Raw genomic sequence first — 22,018 nt, 5'->3', positions numbered from 1 at the left:
GCTGTTCGTGGGAAAAACACTGATTCTGACACAGTTTCACCCCTCTGCCAAAATATCTTTGTGAAGCTGCCTTCATCAGACTATCAGAGTGGTCATCAACCCAGCTAAAATTGAGCCCCATCCTTTTTTAAGACACAGATAAACGTGGGCAGACAATGTTCCTCCAGCAGAATGCAGCTATTAAAATAGCTCCACCACCGTGCTGGATTTATTGGAGTCCACGCTTTTCCATTAAAAGATCAAAGCTCAGGGTCTGCCACCAGCTTTCTTCAACATTTTCTTCCATCCCCAATGGGAAGGGCTTGAATTGCTCAGATTTCCTTCCATCATAGAATTTCCAAGGTTGGGAAAGATCTCTGAGATCATCTAGTCCAACCATCTACCTACCACTACTATTTCCCCACTAACCCGTGGCCCTTAGAATCACATCTAAATGTTTCTTAACACCTCCAGGGACAGTGAGTCCACCACCTCCCTGTTCAGCCTGTGCCAGCCTGACCACTCTTTTGAAGAAGAAATTTTTCCTAACATCCCACCTGAACCTTCTCTGGCACCACTTGAGGCCATTCCTTGTCAGTCTTCCCACCCTTCCCCCCCCCCCCTTTTTTTTTTTTCGGGTAGTGAATGAGTGATTTCCAAATCAAGCTTGGGCTCCAGCAACTATTCTGCTGCCTGTTGCTTGAGCCCAATGTCCCTGTATTCTTCACACAGTTTCTTCTTTTCCCCAGGGAGGTAGTTGAGTCACCATCCCCGTATGTGTTTAAAAACCACTTGGATGTGGTGCTCAGGGACATGATGTAGTGGAGGGTTGTTAGAGTTAGGGTAATATGGTTAGGTTGTGGTTGGACTCAATGATCTGTAAGGTCTTTTCCAACCTGAGCGATTCTATGATTCTATGATCCTTATGAGAAAACTATGTATGTGGATCTTCTGCACTTACTACCTTCACAACTGAGGGGATTTCAGAAGGGACTTCAGAGAACTGTGGACTGTACAGCTTAAAACAAGTTTATCCAGAAGTGCTTTGTGCCAACAAAGCAGCAGAAGTAGGGAAGTCCCAAGGACATCTTTCTGCCCTTCATGAAGATAAAGGGGACATTCAAGGGACTTGAATATTTTTTGTTAGGTCATTCATTAGATCATCCATCAACTCATATCTTCTGAGTGGAATAATTTTCTATTTGTCTACATTTTTCTGTTCCCTCAATGGGCTGACGGAACGAAGAGAAGGAAGAAGAAAATGATGAAAGGGTCTGGAAAGTAAAAGAGCTGCTTCTCTGGAAGAGAGGGCAAAAACCAGAGCTGAGCAAGGAGAAGGTAGTTCTGAAGTAGTAGGTAAAAAGCAAAGGTAACCTCAGGGTAGATGGAGGCAAATGGAAAGTACTCTAAGCAGTCCAGCAACTTCAGAAAATAGAAAGTTTTCATATTCATCATGGAACAAGAAGACACAAGTCTCTTTCAGCTCTGTTCTGTGCTGTCATTTCAACTGTTTCTTTTTGCATCCCAGCTCAGTTTAGCAATCTCTGTTGCCCTTCCCAAAGCAAGTGGTAGCTGAGCCAACACCAGTGCTTCAATGTGATAAAGCCTTAGAACTTAATGAGAACAAAGGTGGTGAAGTCTCTTGCCCTAAAATCTAGAGAGTTATTTGTGCTGTTCCTTTTATTTTTTTCACCTGCATTGCTACCTGTATGCTGGTGAAAAAGATCTGATCTCTCCTGTCATGAATAAGTTCTAGTCTTTAGTCTTTCCTTTGCCTTCTCAGTGGATGCTCTGCTGTGAATGCTTTTCTTGGTTCTTACCTTGATTTCTAGGCTAATGACCTCCTCTAAAAGTAACTGTTTGTGCCAAAAACAGTGAAACTTTTACAGGTTTGAGAAAGAAATATACGCTACAGCTGATTCATGCTGCTGTCATTTTCAGGAAGAGAAAATAGACGGTTAGACTAAGGCTAGTGTTAGTGATAGAGATTTCAGTTATGGGAAAAGCACTGAATTGATATGAAATATGAGCACAGCTCATATCAGCTGCTGGAGGTCATATCAAGACTATTGGGCTGCCGATTAGCATTCCTCTGGCTCTGCTTCTGTGAATTCACATATACTTCTTCAATATCAAATTCAAGTAACACTACCAAAACTCACAAATACTTGGATACCTTTATATGGAGGTCCAGCTTGTCTAAGAGCACCTATCGCCTGTTAACACAGAATCATAAAGGTTGGAAAAGACCGCTAACATCATCTAGTCTAACCACCAACCATTGCCATGCTCACTAACCATGTTCCTCAGCACCACATCCACACGGCTCTTGAACACCTCCAAGGACAGTGACTCCACCACCTCTCTGGGCAGCCTGTGTGCATCACTCTTTTGGAGTATTTTGCAATATCCAACCTGAACTCTCCCCCGTGGTGCAACTTGAGGCCATTATCTCTTGTCCTATTGTTGTTACCTGAGAGAAGAGGCTGACATGCACCTCTCCACAACCTCCTTTCAGATTAATTGTAGGGAGCGATGAGGTCTTCTCCAGACTGAACAATCGTCCCATAAGATTTGTGCTCCAGACCTTCACCAGTTTCTTTGCCTTTATTTGGACACACTCCAGGTTCTCAGTGTCCTTCTCATAGTGTAAAATGGACATGTTTAATCTTTGCTGTAAAAGGATGTTTTGTGTTAGATGGACTTCATAGAAGTGGGAGCCGTTGCATACCATTCATCTTTGATACATCTAAGATATCAGTATCTAATCAAGCGTACTCTTCCCGTCTCTTATTTCCCAGTGCAACACACTGGTCTTTCTGCTTCAATGATTCCTCACATCTCTCTCACAGTCTTCATATAGGGGCTTTTTCTCTACCTAGCAGTCAGGGGCTGTGGACACGACTTGTTTCACAGACCTGTTCAGAAGCACATTGCATATTACAGAGACAAATAAATGTTCTTGCACCCAGATAGTGTGAATTCCGGCTTCCTAGGGACAGGTAACTGGGAGAAGATCAGGGTAATCACTGGGGGAGAAAGATATCTCAAAAAAAGGTGAGACCGCTACTACAAATTTTTAAGATTTCTGCCCTCCCACAGAACCTTCTTCAATTCCTGAGAAGGGTACACTAAAAGTAAAGATAACTTGAGCATTTTATCTGCATTTTATTAGTGGGGCTGGGTTTGGTCTCAGCTTCTTGGCAATGTTTTTCCTCCTGAAGGGACTTCCCTTTGCGATTACTAAGACCAAAAGGAACAATTAGTGCCATTTCAGCAGAAAGAATCAAAACTTCTACCTGATCACTAGTGGAAGAAAAAACAAACAAACAAAAAAACCCAACGTGTTAATCTTACTTGCAGACATCCTGTACTGAAATGTTTTAAAAAAGCTGAGACTATTCCTGTCCGCCTGTTTTCTGAGTCCTTGGTGTGCACTTCATCATATTTTCAGTTTTTCCTTCTCAATTACCAGAGCTACCTTTTTACTCTTAGGAAAATTACACTTCTGCACGGAGGATAAATCCTGTACTACCTTCCAGCAGTGTATGGGGATAACCTTACAGGTCCAGCTGGACACTGTGTCAATGGTTTACGGGCCAGTTTGACCCGTTTTCCATGACTAATGGAATGGGGGGACCCATGGACCCCCACCTGGAAGAGGGGAAAGAGGGAAAAAGGGAAATAGGTAGGGAGATGGGCCTGAAAACAAAACAGTGACAAGAAGATAAGGGAGAAAAACTAATTTACCAAATATGATATCGGGATACAAGACACAATATAATACAATATAATTGGAATTGAGGCAAATAAATGAAATAGAATGAGAGAGAAAGTGTCCAAAACTGAAGGCCTTACTCTGAAGCTGTAGGTGAGATGGCTAGGAAGCACACACTGCAGAGAGGAGCTGCAAAAGAAAGAGCAGTCTTGTGACTTGTGAGCAGTTTTATCTTTTCCTCTAGATGGAAAACAGAAATGGAACAATGAAAGTCTTGCAAGATATGTAGTTCTCTTCTGAGAACTAGGTACCATGAGCTATCCACGGTCCACAGAACTGGAGCATTAACTCTCTAACTCCCAGTTCTCCCATGATGTTATGATGTGGAATGCCAATAACAAAAGTCATAAAACCATGACACACTGCCACTCACTGCTGCACAGCCCTGAGCCCGCTCTTTTCTCTCTAGAATTTCAATTTCCTGGGAAAAAATATCTTTGAAAAACAGCAAACTCACACTCCTCTTGTATGTATGTGCATATGTATTTCTATATACCTATATGGATGTCTAGACCAGTCAGAGCTACAACTAAAGAACATGTACGTCCAAAATTACCACATTAATTTATCTGCTTCGTCAGAGTGATGGTTTGGATAAATTAAAAAATGATAATAATAAGCATTAAATTCTCCATCAGGAAAAGCCAAGCTGAAGCCTCCACTTGTAACCCACATGACATAACCAATTTTAAGGCAAGCTGGAGCAGCATGTGGCTTTTAGAAGGCAGGAAATAGCTGCCCTTTAAATGCAAAGTTATATGTGGTTGAAACAGGACTTGAAATATTGCTAAAGCTCCCCTAATTGAAAAGCCCAGATGCAGAAAATCCAGCTCCCTCACAAGATCGCCCATGGCTGACAACCCCCAAAACAGAATTTGTCAGAAGGTTTTTGGCACCCTAGATGCCTTCCCAAGTCCCATCAGATGTCCAGCAACCACATTTCTCCTTGTGATTCCACACTTGCCTTAGCAAACCTTCTTTCAGTCATCAGTTTCAGAACAGACTTGGGAGCACGTCCCTATTCCTTCTGGAATGCAAGATTCTTTGCAAATTTTCCAGGGCTGCACGGCAGGACTGAAATCAAGTTCCCTGTTGGTCACTTTGCCTTTCAATGACCCCAATCAGTGTTCTCTGCTGGACAGCCTCTGTAAGGTCATTTCATTGTGTGATACTGTGGCTGCACTTCCTTACTTTACTATCTTCCCTGACCCTGCTGCTGGAGAGAGAACTGCAGATGTCTAACCAGCCAGTCTTGCTGGGTACGCATGCATGACATGATGCTGTGGGAAATCCTCTTTTTCCAGAAGAACAAGAAGTACAAGGACAAATGTGTGAAGGCAGGCCTAAAGGAAAAACCTGGAAGGCAACAGTGCAGCACGTAGGTTTGTGTCTGTGGCCTTGGATATCACCGGCCTGGGGGAGGATTAACTGTCTTCTCTGTATGTTGGATGTTGAGGATATCCAAGCTTTCACATTCATGTTGGATATCAGGAAAATGTTCCTCACTGTAAGGGTCAGTGAGCCCTGGAACAGGCTCTTTAGGGCAGTGGTCATGGCACCTAACTTGACAAACTTCAAGAAGCGTTTGGACAGTGCTCTCAGCCACATGGTCTGATTTTTGGGTGGTCCTCTGTGGAGCCAGGAGTTGGAATCGACGATCCTTATGGGTCCATTATAACACGGGAGATTCTATGATTCCATCTGCAAGTCAGAACAGAAAATAAAAACAAGCAGATCGAGTCACGAAGGCACTCTCAGGAGGCCTTTCCACCTTCGTTCCATTCCACCTCCAATTCCTGGTCTCTTCCACTAGAGGGTACTCTGCCACTGGAGAAGAATGCACTCTGCCCTGCAACTGCATAAGCTGTCAGAAGCCTTCCTAGAGACACTGGTAAAGTTTCACGTAATAAAATAGAGAACTGCGGAGGAAGCTTCCTCTCCTAAGCTCATAAACATGTAACTCTTTTCCAAATATCTGTCTTGGTAATGTCCCACAGGCCTTGATGCACCTGCAGCACAGATCCTCCTCCCTGATCATTTGTGGAACACCAAAGGAGAACATGCAATGACATGTTGAACAATACGGTAAATTCAGTCTTCCACATCCATGACTTCTCTTCTCCTCTCACAGCCTTGCTAGAAAGTGAGAACAGAGTGAAGAGTCCAAATAGAGAGGAAATACCCATAGTGCCAAAAAATGGCATCACAGGGGGGTCAGTTTAAAGGAAATCTGGGATGTCACCTTGTACAGGACCATGCACACAGCAGGACTAGGGAGATCAGGTTGCTCCAAGCCCTGCCCAGGTGAATTTTGGCTGTGTCCAAGGTTGGGGCCTCCTCAGCCTCTCCAGGCTCTTGTTCCAATGTCTGTCGTACCTCTCAGTAAGAAAAAAACATTTATCACACTGAATGGGTACTTCTTGTTCCCATTGCTCCTACCCTGACTGCCAGGTGCCTCTGACAGGAAGACAGTGCCATCTTCTCCACAGCTGTGGGATTCAGTCAGTCCATCCGTGACTCCCAAGCCACATGTCATCTACTTACCAACCGGTCCACCTCCATGCTTGCTGGCTCTCAAACAGCACACCCGCACTTGCCCCAGACACCACACACAGCTGCTGACCTTGGTCAATCTGGTGGATGGTTTGGCTCATGTGGGTGTCTCCAGTCCCCGACACCATGGTCTCAGCCCAGCTGCTGGCACTAGACCCCCATACACACAAGCATATCAAATAAAGAGTTATGCTACTAGGAAATGGAAAGTCATTTAATTAAAAAAAAAACATAAATTGTTTCCCACTGCATCCCATCCCATGTCCCATACCCTCATAAAACAGTGACCCCTAAGTTCAAAAGGTGCTTCGGTGGTGGCTTATCTTGACAGGATACACACTTGAATTCTGGGACTGTAGGACTGCTGAGACAGCACCAGGAGGGCCGGTATAGGCTGTCTCCTCCGAGCCCTTAGCCTGGATTCCCCACCTGCATGAAGCCCTCAGTGCTCCTCTGGACTTGTGAAGACAGGGCTTTGCTGGGCTGATTGCCCTCCTGTACTGGGCCAAGGAGTAACCATGGCAGGGTGTAATTCAGACTCCTCACATGCCTCTGTCTCACTGTTGTTCTTCATGAGCGTGCAGCCCAGCTCATTATTGCACAATTCAGGGAGCTTCTTCAGAGGTGTGTTGTGGATGGTACTGTCTTGGCTGTCAGCTTCCTCTGAAAACATGAGCCTCTTGTTTCTCTTCCTGGTTTCTCTTCCTTTGTTCTTTTCCAGATTTCTCCTCAGATTTAGTGGCCTTTTGTGAAGTGAAGATCCTGGTGTCTGCCTCTGTAAAAAAGTCAGCACAATAATTAACGACAATAACATGACCATTATCTTGAAGACAAGAAAACAGAAGGGCTCCTGTTCACAGCACTGGTGTGGTGGTGCCACCCCTAAGCTGCTCTGCGATCTCAGCATAAGCCACTGGCACAATTTTGCTTTTGCTCAAGCATAGTGTATTGAGATGCTCAGGCACTCCCTGAACATACCTGGAATTGCTGCTCCTTGAATTGCAGCCTGATCTGAAAGGTACCAGAATTGTACAACCTGGGAGCACTGGAACTGCACAACTGGGAGAAAATTCCAAGATTGCCTCATCTGAATTGTGGCCAGAATGGAAAGTTTTCTGACTAAAGTCAATTATCTCAAGGTCCTGCTGTTAAGGGTTTCCTAAGCAAAGAGCCCCTTGAGCTCTTGAGGACCTCAGTTTGCTGTGATCTTTGATCTCCGCCAGAGTTGGGACACCTTTCAGCATAGATTATTTTTGAGATTCAACAGTGAAGAAGTGGAGTTCCTTTTGGGACAGATCTCATTACTCACTGAGAGATGATGAAAGGGATGCTAAGTAATTCACCCAAATGAGTTTAGAAACCTCCCCTCAGAATACTCTGCCTTTAAATTTCAGATGAACCTTGTCATTCTCAAACCTTTAACTAAGTCACTGTATTCGACGGTAGTAAGCTCCATTGAATCACTGTTAAATTGGCTTATGATTAAGTAACGCTATCTAACCCTGTGATTTATCATGAAAATATTAATAAAACCTAAATTATTGCTAAAACCAAAGCTGTATCATAATCAGTCTGCGACAACAGGACTAGCAAGAGCTTGAAAGAAGAGGGGAAATCAAAGAGAAGTGACTAATGGGGCCAAAGAGCAGCCACAGTCACTTACCAGTTGTGTCTGTGGATGCCACCAGCCCTCCAGTAGACCCTGATGCCTGTGTGACCATCAGGGCAGGACAAACCTTTCTGGGAAAGTATCCGTCTAAGACTGCCAGTCACAGAGCCTGAGCTCTGCAGTGCTGCATCACCTTAGTCCAGAAGGGACGTCCCATCCACACAGATGGGCATTTCCAGTACCTCATCTGCCTTTCCACTCAACTGCAGACCAACTTTCCTCCTTCAAGCTCCAGACACTCCCCAGCATTGCTAGAGCATAGCTGGGGCATGTATGCGGTCACCTACCCTGCAGCTATCTGGAGCTGTGGAGATTTGACAGTGAGTGCTCATCCTGGCTTTCACACCCAAATAGCTAGAATAACAGCCCTACAAAGAGCCCTGCACAAGTGGACCCCAGCAGAACAAGTCCAAGGACACCTCATGAGACTGAATGTGTACAAGTTTATGAGACCAGAAGACATGCATCCCAGGGTCCTAAGGGAGATGACTGATGTTGTTGCCAAGCCACTCTCCATCATATTTGAAAAGTCATAGCTGTCAGGTGAAGTTCCTGGTTACTGGAAAAAGAGAAACATCAGTCCCATATTCAAGAAAGGTGGAAAGGAAGGCCCAGCAACTACAGGCTGGTGAGCCTCGTGCCTGTGAATGGGAAGATCATGAAGCAGATCCTCCCAGAAAAGATGTTAAGGTGTGTGAGACATGGAGGAGATCTGAGACATCACAGCTTCACCAAGGGCAGATCATGCGTGACCAATCAGATGGCCTTCTATTTTGGCATCAATAGACAAAGGATTTCATCTGCCTGGACTTGTGTAAGGCCTTTGACATGGTACTGCAACACATCCTTACCTCTAAATTAGAGAGATAAGAATTTGAAGGGTAATTATTAGGTGAGTAAATAATTGGTTGGATGACCCTAGCCAGAGAGTTGCAGTCAATCACTCTATGTCCAGGTGGAGGCCAGTGATGGGTGTTGTCTCCCAAGGGTCTGTCTTGGGACTGGTGCTCTTTAACATCTTTATCAATAACATAGATGATGGGATTGAGCACACCCTCAGCACATTTGCAGACGACACCAAGCTGTGTGGTGTAGTTAATATGGACAGAGGAAGGATGCCATCCAAAGGGATCCTGACAAACTCAAAAGCTGGGCCTATATAAACTTAATGAGATTCAACAAAGTGCAAGGTGTTACATTATGGGTCAGGACAATCCCAGATATGTATACAGAATAGGAGAACTCCTTGAAAGTAGCCTTGCCAAGAAGGACTTAGGAGTCCTGGTAAATTAAAGACTTAACATGAGCCAGCAATGTGTGCTTGTATCCCTAAAGTCCAACAGTATCCAGGGCTGCAAAAGAAGCGTAGTCAGCAGGAAGAAGAAGGTGCTTGTCTCCCTCTACTCTGCCCTGGTGAAACCCCAGGTGGAGTATTGTATCCATGTTTGGGGCCCCCAACACAGGTAAGAGTTGAGCTTTTAGAAAGGATCCAGATGAGGGCCATGAAGATTAACAGAGGGCTGCAGCACCTCTCCTATGAAGACAGGCTGAAGGAGCTGGGCTTGTTCAGTCTGGAGAAGAGAAGGCTCCAGCAATACCTCATCGAGGCCTTCCAAATTAAACGAATATTATAAAAGGAGGGAAATAAACTGTTTACATGTATAGATATTGATAGGACAAAAAGGAATGGTTTTAAACTAAAAGAGATTTCGATGAGATGTTAGGAGTAAATTTTTCACTGTGAAGGTGGAGAGACACTGAAACAGGTTGCCCAGAGAAGTTGTGATGTCCCATCCCTGGAATCATTCAACGCTGGGCAGCTTGGTCTAGTGGGTAGTGACCATGCGCATGACAGATGGTGGAACTGGATGGTCTTTAAGAACACTTTCAACCCAAGCCATTCTATGATTCTATCTTGAAGAAGATTTTTGTCATGTTCCTTGCAATAATTGTCCAAGACTTCTGAAAGATTTGAAGAATTGCTGGAAGTGCTGGGCACTGGCATTACCTTATTTTGATAAGCACCGTCTTAGTCCTTCAGCATGTTCAGGCTTTCGGATTGCTCAGTTACATCCTGCTGTAAGCCTTTCTCCTTTTTAGGTGTGCTACGTGCTCTCTGTTTCTGCAGTCTGAAAAAAAAACACCAACTCATCACATAATACTCAGAAATCTAGCATTTAGATTGAATCTTGTTGCTTTAAAACTAGTGTTTCCACCTGGATGAGTTTCCAGTGCAAATATATAAAAACACCAACAGGAAAGAGAAAGGCAAATTGCTATGTGAACACAGGTAAGCCATGTCCTTCACAAGAAAATGAAAATCACTCTTACTTTCTCCTTCTTCTGTTGATTAGCCCCATGATGAGAAGTATCAAAACTGCTAAGACAGAACCAATGAAGACCACCACAAGGCCTATTCTCTTCTCAATACCTATAAAGAGACACAGAGCATGGAGGAGTGTCAGTATGTTCCTTCTGTCCTCTTCCAGAGGTTGTGACTAAACTGAAACATTAATCATTTCATTTTAAAATAAATACCAGAAATACCTCTTGTATTGGGGGAAAGCAAATCCAACATTTTGTCTTCTGGATTGTCTGTGTTTCTACTTTCTGTAAAAAGAAGTTTTATAATTAGGGAAGATTTTCATCATTCCTGAGAGGTGTCATCCTATAGGACCCTCTTTGTGAAAGACTGCTCCCCAGTATTCAACAGCAAGGGCCTACTCTGCTAGCTAGTACACTCCAGCTGGGGATAATGCTGGAGAATATCATCCCTAAATAAGTGATTATGTATAAATAGAAACATACAGAGATGCATGTAAGTATGTTCACCTGTGCAACCTGATGTAAGAAGCCTGCTTTGGCTGGGGCTTTGACTTGATGATCTCTGGAGGTCTCTTCCAACCCCTGCAATTCTGTGATTCCTATGTAAATAATACATATATACATACACAGACATCGTGCAGCCATGGAAGTACTATAGGAAAGAGTCTTCTGTATGTTTCCAAATTAAGAAATCTTCATCCCACATAAGGTCTGCACTCTCAGAAAAGATCTCTAGTAGGATCAGACTCTTTAAGACAAGTTGCACTACTACAACTGCACATGCCAGTGCCTATCTGGACAGCAGCCAAACAGTGGGCAATCACACACAACATGGTTATGTTTTTGTTTCCCTGGAGCTGGCTAGCAGTATCACTACTAATACTGATTTCTAAAGCACTCCCTGCTTCAAGCTGCACTTTTCCATGTAAACTCAGCCTTAACTCTTTATTGTGAGCTGAAATTACTTCATTTTCCCTCTCTGTGGGTGGCCAAGGAAACAAGCCAAAGTGTAGATGCACCTAGCATAGAAGGTGCATTTGTTTGCCACTGTCAGTGTCCCATTCGGGTTTTGGATGTGGTGTATCTTGGGGGACTCATCCAGGCCTCCATCAACCAACCAGGTGACGCTGGGGGGAGACTTTCCTGTTGCTGAGCTGACAGCAGTGAGGAAACCTTTTGTAGCCAAATGGTACTCAAATTCCTCTGTAAGCTCAGAAACTGATGAGAGAAGACATTGATTACACTCAGTTAGTGGTCAAAGCTGGATAGGTCAGCTTTCTGTACTAAGGTTCTTATCCAAATCCCCTGGCTTCTTTACCTTCACTACCTCTATAGACAGGTATGGTGATTCTGGAAAATATCCACTGAGCAGATGCTGCTGTGTAGCAAACTGCCTTGGATGGAGGGGATAACAATTCACCTGCCCTCTGACTCCATCACACCTGTGCTGCATGGCAGAAAGTGAGAAGCTGCTAGTGGAAAACTTACTCTGGATGTTGAGGCATATATCTTTGCTGCTGAAAGAGCCATGAGGGAACGCATTGAAGATGCATCTGTAACAGGACACATCCTCAAATGTGAGATTTTGCAGAGCGATGGCTGAGGTATTCAGGGCTGCTCTAATGAAACGTGCCTTCCTCTGAAATGATCCTATCAGTCGCAGCCCATGGGCTTGGCTGTAAGTGGCTATGTTCTGGAAGGAAGATCCATTTATCTTTTGCCAAGTGACTTGTAGGACATCCGTTGGGAGTAAGAAGTTGCAAGAGAAATTTGCCTCTTCACCGAGGCTTGCTTCAGTAATGCTTTCACACTTCACTGCTTCCTCCAAACCTAGAAACAAACCAGAATAGAGAAAAAACACAATTTACCAGGGAAAAGTTGTAGTCCCCTGAAGCAACCTCTCTTGCAGAGTGCTGAAACTGCAGTGAGAGTCCACAAAGGCTGCTCAGAGATTCTTGGAAACCTTCATTTGCAAGTGGCCATCACTCGATTAGTCTATGGTGTGCATTTCTTAGCCATGAAGCGGTGCTTTGGTGAGGAGAAAAAGATATGGGATCAACTGACGGGAAGATGCACTAATGAAGGAGTTCAGCATGAGCCCTGCCATACATACATACATAGCCCTGAACCTGGGGTTCAGCAGCAAGTTATTATGAGTGAACAGTATACTCTGGCAGCCAGGAAGGCCAACTGTACCCTGGAGTGCATCAGGATGTGTGGCCTCACCTAGAGTGTTGCATGAACTATGGGTGCCACAATGTAGGAAAGACTTAAAATTAATAGACAATGTCCAAAGGAAGGCTAAAAAGATGGTGAAGAGTAAGAGGGGCAAGACATATGAGGAGAGGGTGAGAGCCCCTGGTTGGTTCAGCCCAGAAGGCTGTGGGGAGGCCTCATGGCAGCCTGCAGCCCCTCGGGAGGGGAGCGGGGGGGCAGCGCTGAGCTCTGCTCTGTGTGACAGCGACAGGGCCCGAGGGAACGGCACGGAGCTGTGTCAGGGGGACGGGCAGCTGGGGATTAGGGACAGGTTCTGCACCAGAGGGCGTTGGACACTGATCGGGCTGCCCAGGGCAGCAGGCACAGCCTCAAGCTGCCGGAGTTCATGAAGCATTTGGACTCTGCTCTCAGACAAAGGGTTTGGACTTGTGGTGGTCCTGTGTGGAACCAAATGTTAGACTCAGTGACCTTTATGGGTCCCTTCCAACTCAGGATATTCTATCATTCTGTGCATTTGGGTTTTCCCATTCATGCATTTTGGGCAGGGTGTCTTAGAAAAAAAATAAGAAGTTGAGACTTGGGTCATCTACCCACTCCGTGTGTATGGTCCCTATATGCAGACCCAGACCTTTAGGGCCACCACCCACCCTGAAGCTGGGCATGAGACAGAGGTGCTATCTCTCCTGCCTCAGCCACCTCCCTGCCCACATCCTACTGCTGCCAAAATAATCCCTCTTTGCCCCAAATTGCTCTGGGGTGTCCTGTAAAGCCCCAGTAAAACAGCTCTTGTTCCAGAGAACATCCCTGTGCCCCCCATGTTAGCATCTACGAAAGGGCAAGCAGCGGCCCATAGCCAGGAGACTATCCTCCCTGCTCCAGCCTGTCCCAAAAGCAACATGCATTGCTCAGAGACATGAATTGGAAATGCAAAGCCGTGGAGCTAAGGAGTTCAACTTAACCCCTGAGCTGCTCCGTGTGCCCAGAAAGGCTGCTCATACTCCACAAAGCGTCTATGGGGAAAGGGCATTCCTACTCACCCCTGGCAGCCTCCAGCCAGCAGCTCTGGCAGAGCAGCAGTGGGCAGAGCAGCAGAAGCATTGTGGGGCTGAGTGTGTATCCCGAAACTTGCCACTTCTCCCACCACCGCTGAATGGAGGCTGGCCCTCAGCTTTTGCGCCTTTTTTTCAAATTTCCCAGGAGACCAATCAGACTTTCTTTCACTTCCTTCTTCCTGGTCAATCATTAATTAATCCCATTCCTGCTGCTCACCACATTTTAACTGTCATGCTACACGGATTTATTCCCCGTACTGCAAGGGCTCTCAGGCTTGGAAATAACCCCAAACCCCTAAAAATAGAGCAGGAATGCTTGGGGTTCCTCGCAGGCCTGTCAGAGCCACCCTAATAAGTTCAGCTCTGGGTGCCATCATAAGGGCTTGTGCCTTACCAGGTGTAACTCTTCTGAGTAAATGAAGGTGGCTGGTGGCCTGAAGGAGAAGAAAAGAGGGTACCAGCAGCTCACAGTTTTTCTCTGCTTTGGGAAGAAGTTTTGAGAGGCACTACACACGGGTCACTGCCCAGCAACTCACTAAGCACCATGCTGGGAGCCAACCTCACGGTCCCCAGAGAGATCACCCTAGTGCCTTTCATCCAGCAGCAAGGACTCACCAGCAAGAAAAGGAGTTGAATGCTCCTCCACCATGGAGACAGCATAGAGGCATCCAGAAACTCCACCTGCTACGCTCCAACCTGCAAACCAAATCCAAGAACACAAGCTGCATTATGAAAGGAGTCTGCAGAGGGCAGGTTTGGCTGAAGATTCCCCTCCCCAAGTTTGTCTGTATCCAATGCAATTCCAGAAACCTAAAGCCAGTAGTGTGATAGGGGACGAGTGCGCAAGGATTTCACTGTCCAGCCTTACATCTCTTAGCCACACAGTAACCCAGCAGTGAGACCAAGCACCATGCTAGTTTCTGGTTGTAATTGCAGAAAAGTGCCCTCTGCGCTTGATGAATTTGTTCTGGATTTGTCTTTACGACAGAGAAAAGCCTATCTCACAAGAGTATTTTTATACAAAGCAGTTTACTATACAATTTCTGTCTGTGTTCATCTCTGCTATTTATGAATTCAGTGCTTCTCTTCATCAGGAGGGTCACTATCATGTCCCACAGATAGCTGAGCACTTGCATGGGTCTTTTCTTAGTTCATACTTTCATGATGAGGCTCCCAGTTGGCAGCAGTAGGTGGTGACATATGCGGGGTCTGGGGATGTGTGTGTGTGTGTAAATCTTCATTTTATTTCCTATGTGAGAGGGGCACTTGGCACAATTATCCTCAATCCTGCCCCCATTTCTCCCCTTCAATCTCATTTTCCAGGAAGCAAAGTGGAAATTTTATTTTAGCAACAATTTCATTCCTGAACATCTGTTGTTTTTTTCCATGACATTGTTTTTGAGATCCCCTCCCCTCCTGCTTTTATTTTACATAGTTTCTGAACTATGTACATACAAAGAAAGAGGCTAGCTTTCCCTTCCTAAGCATTTAGCAAAGGCTCTGGGTAAATGCAGCTCTCTGCTTTAAAACAACCACCACTGAGGACTACTTCTAGGCAGACCTTGCAGCTTTCAACTTTTAGATAAAGCAGTATGTTTGGATTGTTAAGAAATGCAGAGCCTGACCTTAATTAATTCTTCTTTAAAAAAAAAAAAAAAAAAAAAAAGGAAAGAAAGGAAAAAAAAAAAGAGGAAGAAAGTCTGCAGAACTGCCTTAGAATTAAATTGAAAGGAACACTTGCTGGGGGTCAGCCTCATTTTCAGGCTTTAGTCTTTCTCTTTCCACTTATGCCACAAAGGAGAATGACTAGCAAAGGGAAAGGCAGGTGATCAGCAGGTTTTTTTTTTTTTAAAACATTTTCTCCCCATCCCTGTTGGTTTGCATTTCTGCCCAGAGGTGCTATGCTTCTGGTCCCAGCCTGGAGAAGAGGCCAGGGACCATCACCTTAGGGCCATCACCATTTCATAAGTTTCCTGGTTGCCACAGTTGTCCTGTAGATGGATAGCTAACACCTGGCAGAGGACTGGGGCATGGATTGGAGTTGGCTCCTTGTGTCCCAGGGTGTTGACACAGGAACACAATATTAGAGTTCTTCCCAGCTCAGCCAGCTCCTGGTAGGGAGAAGGAAAGCAAAGAAAAGGTGCTGGAGACAAGAAGGCAGCATCTTCAAAGGTCAGATGTGTAGGGGTTTCATCAGGGAGAGAAATCAGCCATGAACATACTTGGGAAAACCAGCTAGAAGTTAGAGGATCCCCAGACCTTCTAACTTGCCTTTCAGAAGAACAGTCACTAGTGGTAACTGATGTTGTTTCCTGGTGAATTCTGGTTTCATTTTTTTCCCCTATGGTGTCCCCCAAATCCATCTCTCTCAGATCCACAGTTGGGTGATACACTCATGAACCTAAGACTGAAGAGTTATTACTACACAGTCACCTGGCAGTCACAGTCATCTGGCCTTTTGCTGGGCCAGATCCCACCAGAGACATAGCTTTATCCTTTCCTTCAAGCTGGGACATTGTTACGTATGATCCAGGCTCAGTCCCTTTCATTTTGCATCTTATTCAGAAGGCTTCCATCCTAGAGGAGCCTGCAGAGAGCTCAGCACTTTCTGCTGATGTTATGGTCAGGTCTTGGCTTACCCCTGCAGCCCAAGTTAAGACCTGAGAACCCCTTTCCAGTGGTCTTGACATGGCCAGAAATTTTTACAGTAAAGATGTCTGTTTCTTAGGAAGAACTGCTGAAGATACATGGACAAATACTGAAGCACTGAGTTGAGAATGGCCACATTGCTTCTACTGACAAATTCTTTCTAGAAAGGACACAACCAATGTTTTATATCCTCAAAATGAAATAGTTCTGAATTTGATATACAAAGATCTTAAAACATTATTGGATTTTCCCTTTTCTCATCTTTGTGTATGAGTTCTGATATTTAGAAATAAACCTATGGCAAACAGATGTCTTAATTTTCCCTTGTCCAATGGAAAGGTGAAAAAACTCATTTATGAAAATAGCTGTATTTCTATAGAACTGTAGCGCTATTTCTGTAAATAGTTCCTTGACACCTCTGAGGCAAATGTTAGTTTCTTTAAGCTTAAAATATAACATTGGGTATTTATAGAATTTTCAGCATCCCGTCATAATCTGTTTGAAGGATAATATCAAATAAAATATTCAAATTAAAAGAAAATCTTTAACTTTTAGTCTAAAAGTGTTTTTTTTTTTCTTTTTCCACCCTCCACCCCCCTACTAGTTTTTCCTCGCATCTTAATCTTTTGTATGTGATTTCTAGTACAATTTTATTAGACAAGCCACTTTTTCCTCCCCTTTCTTTAGGATGATTCATCCTAAAAATTGCAGTTCGGGAAGTCATAACGATGTTTGTGCTGTACAGGGGTCTTAGGCTGAGGATTCTCTCAGGCTTCCCAGAAATTTCACATGGATCTTTTACCCAAAGCTGAACAGACCACAACAAAGTCTGTCTGCTTGGATACGAGCTGAATGCCTCTTTCACACACGGCTTTATGTAAGCAAAGATGAAAGCTGTGAAGATATGAGAAAGTCTTTTGTATGGCTTCCAAAGTTCGAGTGATTTCTGGTATTCTAAGAGTGAAAAAACAAAAGTATGTCTGACTTTTATCTGTCTGGTTTGATAGCCTCTTTATGAAAAAGAAAATGCACTCATTTAAGGCAATTCTCTCATTTCAGTGGGTTTTCTGCTGCCCAGTGCTGAAAAAGGAGTGAACAACAATAGGCTACATTTTTTTTCAAGTATGAATTCATAAGAAAATTCCCTGATGCGATATTTAGTTGATGAGTAATTCCTCAGGGTCACAGAATAATGAAATGATGAATGCTGCTTTCAGACTTCAGTCGCCAAAACAAAGTTCCCTTTCACTTCATGGATTTAGTTCCATGTCTCTGCCAGTAGTGGTCTTGATAGAATAATATTCTTCCTGCTTCAGCCATGACTTACCAAATGTGTGAGGGCAGCACTTCAGCTACATTTCAAAGTCACATCCTCAGTCCTTACGTGTTACTGCTCTGGTGGAGTCAGGAACCACCACCCAGAGAGAAAAAATACCAGTGCAGGCAGATCCCTGCAGCAACCCACCATGCCAAAGCATAAACATGGGCAAGCTGCACAACCTTAGAATTCTTTTTTATATACTGATACAGTAAGTTCAAAAAGCATAGTTTCACATCTTATTCAAGGACTGTATCTAGACATAAGTGTATCTTATGCTATGGTGATAGTGGAACATGTTGTGCTCATTCCCTAGGGTTGCAAACCCCAAAACCTTTGTGGGAGACATAGTGCAAAACAAAGTTCTACAGGAAGTACGTGCTTCAGGCTCAGTTACAGCCTATGCTGTCAGCAAAGCTATGTTAGAATTGTCCTTATCTTCATTTCCCTCAGCTCAGTCATCTCCTCTGTAACCAAATCCATCGTGAGGCCCTGCAGCAAGGGGGAATTTTGGTCAATGTATGGATGCAGGCTGTAACCATACTTTTACCTAGGCTTTGGGGGATTTCAGTGGTGGTAAAACTAACCTGGGACATTCCTGTACACTATGTTTTCACTTACTTTCAAAGCTAAGCTGCTCCACATTGCTTGCATGGAACAGAAGTATAGAGCAGTTCATTCTGCTTGAAGTTGTGACGAGCTTTATTTTTGTTTCTCTAAACCAATTGAAATTTGCAGCATTTCATACTCTACATGCTGTTTATTAAAACAAATACTAAAGATATGAATAAACCCGTCTGAAGCACTGGAGTTTAACTATGAAATTGTTCACAGAGATAACTTGACAAACGACATAAGCACAAGATAATCGTAAAGAAACCTCAAAACAACAGTTAGGATCTTAGTCACCCACAGTAAAACCCTCATCTCCTCCAGTCACATGCTTGTTTGTTCTCTCAAAGGTGGTTTCTATCTATTTTATAGTCCTTTTCACATCTGACATTGTTCATTGTACATCGCCTGGATGCCTGCATTTAGCTCTTTGCTACATGAAGCCAAACACAATAACAGTAGCATACAGTATTTTATGGTGCTGTATTTCAGCTGATGGATTTGTATATTATGAAGGCAAATATGTGTACTGGTTTTAAATGTTCTACCTTTCTCGTTCGTTTTGGTGTTCTCATCCCAATGCTGTAAAAAACAAATAGATGAATAACATGCTTTTTTTTTGCAGAGTATCATGCCTCTACATCCTCCCTTTTCATTCAGCCTCTAGTTCTGTTGCACCAGTAAGGAGAACATACAAAAGCCCTTCACAATTCAACATTCGGCTAAAGAGCAAAAGTCAGAAACACACATAAGCAGGCCTTTTCTTTACTTCAAACTCTGTTCTTTTCCCATTCTAGATCAACTTGTAAAAAACAAAAACATATTTCTCCATATGCTTAATAAGGGTTTCTTGTTAGCTTTGTGCCTTTTCATCGTCTTTCTGAAAATTTTTTTCATTCCCATGTCCAGACTCCCCATGTCTGCAATAGATCTTTCTCTTTTTTCCCTTTATTTTATTTAAAAATAAATAAAAAAGAAAAATAAAATAATAAAAAATTTAAAAAGAAATAAAAGCCCAGCAATCCAAATATTTGTAGTATCTTCTCTTAAAAACAACCTTAACAATTCTTAGAAAAAAAACAACCCAACCCCTGAAGGCCAAGTGTGGACCGTATTGAGCAGAGAGCTCTGATACAACACAGCCCAAGAACCCTGGAGTAGTGCTCTTTTGCCTGCAACCCATTGGATACAAAATACTCTCTGGGAAGGTCTGCTTCACTTCCTTGCCCCTTTCCATACAGGTGTGGAGGAAACTTAAATTGCAGTTGTGGGGAAGTTTGGAAAAAATCAGGTTTCCTCCTTTGACAGTTATGGGGCTCAAAAGAAAAATTCCCAATTGCAAGAGCTGCTGGTCTGTAGCTGGTTCCCCTTTCCTTGCAATCATCAGATCAGCTATTACTAAGCATTAGGGATTCTATAAAAGCTTTTTATGACAAGAAGTGGGTTTATTCATTCTCAGCTCACCCACTCTCTTTCATTTCACTTGACTCAGCTTGTCGGCCTCCACACAACCTGCTTCATCTGGGAAGTACACATGAAGTAGATGTGCAAGGGAAAAACCAGATAGCATACAATTGCTGCATGGAGCCAGGAGGACAGGAGTAAAGGGAGGACTGCTCTGCCTAATACCCTTCCGAACACTCCTTAAATTCCTCCACCTCTTCCCCCCAGGCAGGTGTGATTATGTGGAAACAGGAGGCAACTGTGTTAGATTAAGGAAATGAAAAATTGGCCGTGGAAACCATTGAAGGAGAAGGAAACTTCACTTTGCCTTTAAAAAACTTTCTAGGAAAGGGTGGTAACTTTCTGGTGTCTGATGGCTTGGAGTCTGCCGACAGGGTTACAAGTCTGATCCAGCTGCAGACATGCTCCATCTCCCATGCCCGCTGGGGAGAAGGTTCCTGGCAGCTCTCAGTAATGTCAGCAGGTTCCACACACTTGCTGCTTCCCTCTACCTGAAGCAGCACCTCCTAAATCACTGCTCCACAAAATACCACACTGCCTCAGGAAACCCTTATTCCGCTTGGAGCCTGGGATGTTGAAAGATGGGAAAAGAATAAATACAGCACAGAAAATGCCAACCACAAGTTGCATTACAGACCCACGCAGCCAAGCCAACAGTCTTAGAGTCTTAAATAAATAATTCACAGCTTTTCTCCTACAAAACGGAATGAAGTTGTCTAAGAAAATAAATACGTATCATAACATTCTTTTTTTCCCCCTCTATTTCCTTTGGTGTGATGTCACAGCAGGTCTACGTGACAGTCCAAGATGTCCACATGTAGGGCATGCAGGAGCTCATGTGTTGGGCACTGCAGCGGTAGCCCGCTTGCCAGTAAGCATGTACTGTCCACATGCTCTCTCCTTGGCACAAACAGCAAGGACCTAGCAGAAGAGATGTTTTATTTCACTTTTTGAAAAATATATGTATGTTTTAAGTGCAGGGGTTCAGACTTGGGCTGCTTGCAATACCAAATGGGGCTTTGTGTCTGTCGGTGCTCAAGCACGGTAGACAGGGCCTTTCCCGTTGCAGCTCCCTTAGTAGACCTCAGCTTGGATTTAGAAAAATAGCATCAGTGGAAGAAATGCATTGTACTTCCTGCCACTGCCTTATTTTTTCTCCACAACATTAATTAAAGGCAAAGGTGCATGCCTCAGGCATATTCTGCAGAGAGGCTGAGGTGCCATCAGCACAAAACAGGACTTAGTCACGTGGCAGCATCCAACTGGGTCTGCTCTGGTTTAGAACTGTCATCCTTCACAGAACCCAGTAGGGTCACATGTGGCTGCATTTCCCATCCTGAGCAATGCACTGTGGCATGCTTCTCTTCAAGATCCCCCCTCCTGTTCAAAACACATCCTTGAAAGCATGGCCTAGCCAAGCAGAAGAGTGGTATAAGGTATGGTTCCCATCTGAACTTTGCTGTTCCTCGGCGAGGGAACACAGACCTACCCAGCAAGGCCACGCTGGGTTTCTCTCTGGATCACGAAGGTGTCTCTGGCAGCAGCAAAGGAGCAACACGAAGACGAGAAGGAATATCAGAGGGACCAGCACCCCCACAACAATGGCCACGGTTGGTGCCATGATACTGTCCTGACCTGTGGGAAAAGTAGCAGGTATTCAGGCAGGCTTGTGCATGAAGAAAGGACACCCAAACCCTTTTTGGACATCCCTTGGCTGATCCCCTGGGTCAGAGGAGGTAAAGAGGCACATGCAAACATATATACAAGCAGTGCAACTAACAGACCTGTGTTTGGGGTCTGGTGACCCAGAGACAAACCATAGTGTCCCAAATGGATGCCAAATGTCTGCATCATTGCCCAGGATGTCTGGCTGTTCCAAGCACCTTCTCCTGTCCCTCCCCATCCCAGCTGCTCTTCATGGTGCCTTTCCCACCTGCCCTCCAGCCCTTAGAGGCTGATATAGCCCAGGAGATGTGTCCATGTCTTCTATTCCAGGGAAGGAGTCAGGCTGCATACTGACCTTGTGTCAGATTGTCCATGGGCAGGGACAGGGTCACATTTAGTGATGGGTGCTGGATCACACAGGCAATGGGGTACTCCTTGAGGATTTTGGAGTGGGCATGGGTGAAGTTGCTGATGACAGTGATGGTCTGGTTGTTGAGCTTGATGTGGTACTCCTTTGGTTTCTGCAGCAGGGTGCTAGGAAGGTGCCAGGTGATTTTTGGAGCTGGCTTCCCTGTTGCTGAGCAGCTCATCCCCACCACTACCTCAGAGACTTCAGCTTTGTCAGGACTGGGTATAAGCTTGGCTTCTACTTTGGGGTCTGAGATAGCTGTAAAACACAAAGTAGAAAAATCTGTTACTTTGTGCTTACATTTGAGCTAAGAACACTTGGATTTACT

General features: G+C 44.4%; 2 protein-coding genes across 2 annotated transcripts in view; both read right to left on the bottom strand.

Moving 5' to 3' along the window:
* Positions 1-6,503: 6,503 nt before the first annotated feature.
* Positions 6,504-13,701, bottom strand: LOC100550270 (OX-2 membrane glycoprotein-like). Its single transcript, XM_010720932.4, has 6 exons — positions 13,559-13,701; positions 11,793-12,134; positions 10,527-10,589; positions 10,311-10,410; positions 9,988-10,108; positions 6,504-7,085 (listed from the first exon to the last, which is right to left on the bottom strand). The coding sequence occupies exons 1-5, from the start codon at positions 13,617-13,619 to the stop codon at positions 10,009-10,011; spliced, it is 666 nt and encodes a 221-aa protein (XP_010719234.2). The 5' UTR covers positions 13,620-13,701; the 3' UTR covers positions 6,504-7,085; positions 9,988-10,008.
* Positions 13,702-14,290: 589 nt separating this feature from the next.
* Positions 14,291-22,018, bottom strand: part of C1H3orf52 (chromosome 1 C3orf52 homolog) — a 43,806-nt gene continuing 36,078 nt past the window's right edge. Inside the window, exons 8-9 of the mRNA XM_085239868.1 lie at positions 21,637-21,948; positions 14,291-21,251 (exon numbers count right to left, since the gene is read on the bottom strand). Coding sequence (XP_085095994.1) covers positions 21,001-21,251; positions 21,637-21,948 — 563 coding nt within the window. The 3' untranslated portion in view covers positions 14,291-21,000. The remainder of the gene's footprint in view (positions 21,252-21,636; positions 21,949-22,018) is intronic.

The sequence above is a fragment of the Meleagris gallopavo genome, chromosome 1, assembly GCF_905368555.1.
Source record: "Meleagris gallopavo chromosome 1, MGAL_WU_HG_1.1, whole genome shotgun sequence".
Classification (NCBI taxonomy): Eukaryota; Metazoa; Chordata; class Aves; order Galliformes; family Phasianidae; genus Meleagris; species Meleagris gallopavo.
Note: the sequence above shows the minus strand (reverse complement) of the source record. Positions and strands in the feature narration are given on the sequence as shown.

What these genes read in the sequence shown, in the direction of transcription:
- LOC100550270 (XM_010720932.4), bottom strand. Translation starts at nt 13,619, where the DNA reads ATGCTTCTGCTGCTCTGCCCACTGCTGCTCTGCCAGAGCTGCTGGCTG. An exon ending in TATATGCCTCAACATCCAGA is followed by an intron (nt 10,590 to 11,792) that starts GTAAGTTTTCCA and finishes TTCTTTTTACAG; the next exon opens with AAAGTAGAAACACAGACAAT. An exon ending in GCTTTCCCCCAATACAAGAG is followed by an intron (nt 10,411 to 10,526) that starts GTATTTCTGGTA and finishes GTCTCTTTATAG; the next exon opens with GTATTGAGAAGAGAATAGGC.